The following is a 3,008-nucleotide window of genomic DNA, read 5'->3' on the forward strand; positions in this document are numbered from 1 at the left end:
ATAAATAACATAATTTTTAAATATAACACCATGTGACTCATTATGAATTATGTGAATTTTTTTTTTAATTTTTTTCACTTCAGTTTTTGTGTTTTTTCGTTAAATAGTTAATATAGAGTATTAGTTTCCTTCATACTTACTACTTCTAAGACATTTTCTTCATCTTCACTTTTAGATTCTCTTTTCTCGAACCCAGCGTTTGTTATTCGTCTAAATATCTTGCTTTCTTTCCTTTGAATGGGGTGGCTCTTCTTCGAAGCATTAGATGTCACTGAAAAGAAAATTAATTTTTAAAATATTCTCCAGTGATAATTGAAGCAGCATTAATATTTTAACATATAAATAAATAATATTCAAACTTTTACTCATGAGTAATCAGACATCAACAGAAATTCAAATTACTTACAATTATTTTCTTACTAAACAAATTGCATTTATGTTAAACCACACAAGAAAACTTCTAAATCGCAATTTAAGAAAGCAATATTTAACATATTTGTTATTGGAAAGTATTTATGAACGTCACAAAATTATTTTGAATTATTGTTAAATAATAAAAAATAGCTGAATATAAACAGCAAAGTTACTAGTTGAACTATAAGTTTTGTATTTAAATAGATTTCAGAAACAAACTAAAATGTATAAAAAAAATTTCTATAAAATGTAAAATTTTTTTGAAATGCAATTTTTATCACGAATGTGGCGCCAATTTCTATTTATTGGCATGTGAAGTACATAGTTATCTGTTTAAAAAATTGAAACTAAATAGCGAGGATTCCAACTTACAGACTATTGTTATAAATCAGTTTCGACATTAACAGTAAGCTTAGACGCCATGTTTCATTTAAGAAAAGAAAAAACTTTCACATGTATGAGATAAAAAAATGCTACAAATATTTTAGCAAGTGATTTCATACATCGACACACTTTCCTAAAATTTTCAAAATCATTTTTTTTTCAAAAAAAGAAGAAAAGAAAAGAAATAGATTCACAAACAAATTTGAATCTAATATGAAGCAAATTTTTGTTAGAAACATTATTTAGAGTGTTATTTATATTAATGTATTACTATAGATTTATTAACAAAGTATATATATGTTAAATAATTTAAAATAACACAGTAAACAAAATTTTATGTCAGGTGATTAGTCAAGTTAAAACCACTCATCAATTTTATTTGAAAAATTACACAAAAGTAAAATGGAATGTAACACATGTCACAACTTAAACCAAAATTAGCTGCAAGCCTCACTCTGTAACTCTGTCTTCACAAAAAATGTTCAGTCTCTTACTGCATTTTTTATTGTTATAATTGGTTGCTTATTGACATTAAAGAAAGAAAACTTTAGTACATTAATTTAATGCATACAACTAATATAATACAGACAATTAATTTATTACAACTTATAAGCTAATGCTGAACAAATCCTTATGACCTTAAGCACTTATGTATGCATTACAATTTATTTGCAAATTACAATTTTAAACTCAAATTTAGAAAAACATTATCGTTGTAATTTAATTTAACATTTGAAACAAAAAACAATTAACACTTTGAATTTCTCTTAATAATTTAAAGTATAATAAAATACATTTGAGATGAGAATAAATCATTTTCTTTTAAGTTAAGCAAAGTAAAACCATTACATATCTCACAAAAAGTGTCGAATGGTTTTTTGTTAAATACACGTCACAGCATAAGATTTCATTACGATATATTGAATGTATATAGATGTATGTACTTACTAGATAATTTTTCATAATCATGGTTTATCTTCCTCCTATTGCTGAAAATAATCAACAAACAGCTGTAAGAAGTGAAATATTTCTTGGCATATTTGAAATAAATTTAAAACATTACTAAGTAAAAGATATTGCGAAAATTGCGTGTATTATGTTAATTAAGGGAAGAATTAAATACAGGGCCGTTAAGATATTCCATTCGGACCCCTGTAGAACCCGTTCTACTCATTAGATTTTCATAAAATTCGATGTATTCGCTTTATGGACTACGGAAAAACTACACTACTAGCCATTAAAATTGCTACACCAATAAGGAACTCAAATAACGGAATGATATTTATTGCGCACATACATTATAGTTGAAAGAAAAAGTGATAAAATTTTCAGGATATTTGGACGTTAAGATCCTGAGGAATCAGTACTCAGAGCAGCCTCCCCTGGCAGCAATAACAGCAATTATTCTTCTGGGCATCGAGTCGAGCAGAGATTGGATAGCATATACTAGTACAGTATTACCTACAGCTCAAACATTATGCCACAATTCATCTACCGTAGTGACTGACGAGTGGCGGTGTGCTAGTCGTTTCGCAACCATTGACCAGACGTTTTCAATTTGTGAGAAATCAGAAGAACGTGCTGGCTAGAGCAACAGACTAGCATGTTCTGTGTCAAGGATGGTCAGTACAGTGCGGGCAACATGCGGTCGTGCATTGTCCTGCTGAAACGTTGGAGGCCTCGAAGATAAGGCAAAGCAACTGGTCCTAACACATCAGAAATGTGCTCAAAGTGCCGGCAATGCGAACGAGAGGTGATCGAGACGTGTATCCAATGGCACACCATACCATTACTCGAGGTGATGGACCAGTATGACGATGTAGAATGCAAGCTGCCAATGAGCGTTCTCCACGATGTCATCAAACATGGATGGGGCCATCATGATGCTGTATACAGTGGATGCTGTATTCGTCTGAAAAGACGACGTCCTGCCATTCCTGCGTCCAGGTTCGTCGTTGATCACACCATTGGAGGCCCTCCTGCCTGTAATGCAGCGTCAAGGGTAGCCGAAGCCAAGGTAGCCGTGCTGACAGTCCATGCTGCTGCAAACGTTGTCAAAATGTTCATGCAGGATTCGTGACGTAGCTGTACGATCCCTTAAAGCCGTGTGGATAACATGTCTGTCTTCTCTTCTGTTAGTGATGACTTTAAGCTCAGATAAAGTAGTAATTCCTCCTCCATATATATATATATATATATATATATATATA

General features: G+C 31.4%; 1 protein-coding gene across 3 annotated transcripts in view; it reads right to left on the bottom strand.

Annotated features, from left to right (window-relative positions):
• Nucleotides 1-3,008, bottom strand: part of LOC107453070 (uncharacterized) — a 30,213-nt gene that overhangs the window by 17,878 nt on the left and 9,327 nt on the right. For 2 of the 3 annotated variants that reach the window (XM_071178456.1, XM_071178462.1), the window contains exon 4: nucleotides 1,747-1,787. In XM_071178456.1, coding sequence (XP_071034557.1) covers nucleotides 1,747-1,787 — 41 coding nt within the window. Of the gene's footprint in view, nucleotides 1-140; nucleotides 272-1,746; nucleotides 1,788-3,008 lie in introns of all 3 variants that reach the window. The other variant, XM_071178468.1, reaches the window with a different exon arrangement.

This window comes from Parasteatoda tepidariorum, chromosome 1, assembly GCF_043381705.1.
Source record: "Parasteatoda tepidariorum isolate YZ-2023 chromosome 1, CAS_Ptep_4.0, whole genome shotgun sequence".
Classification (NCBI taxonomy): domain Eukaryota; kingdom Metazoa; phylum Arthropoda; class Arachnida; order Araneae; family Theridiidae; genus Parasteatoda; species Parasteatoda tepidariorum.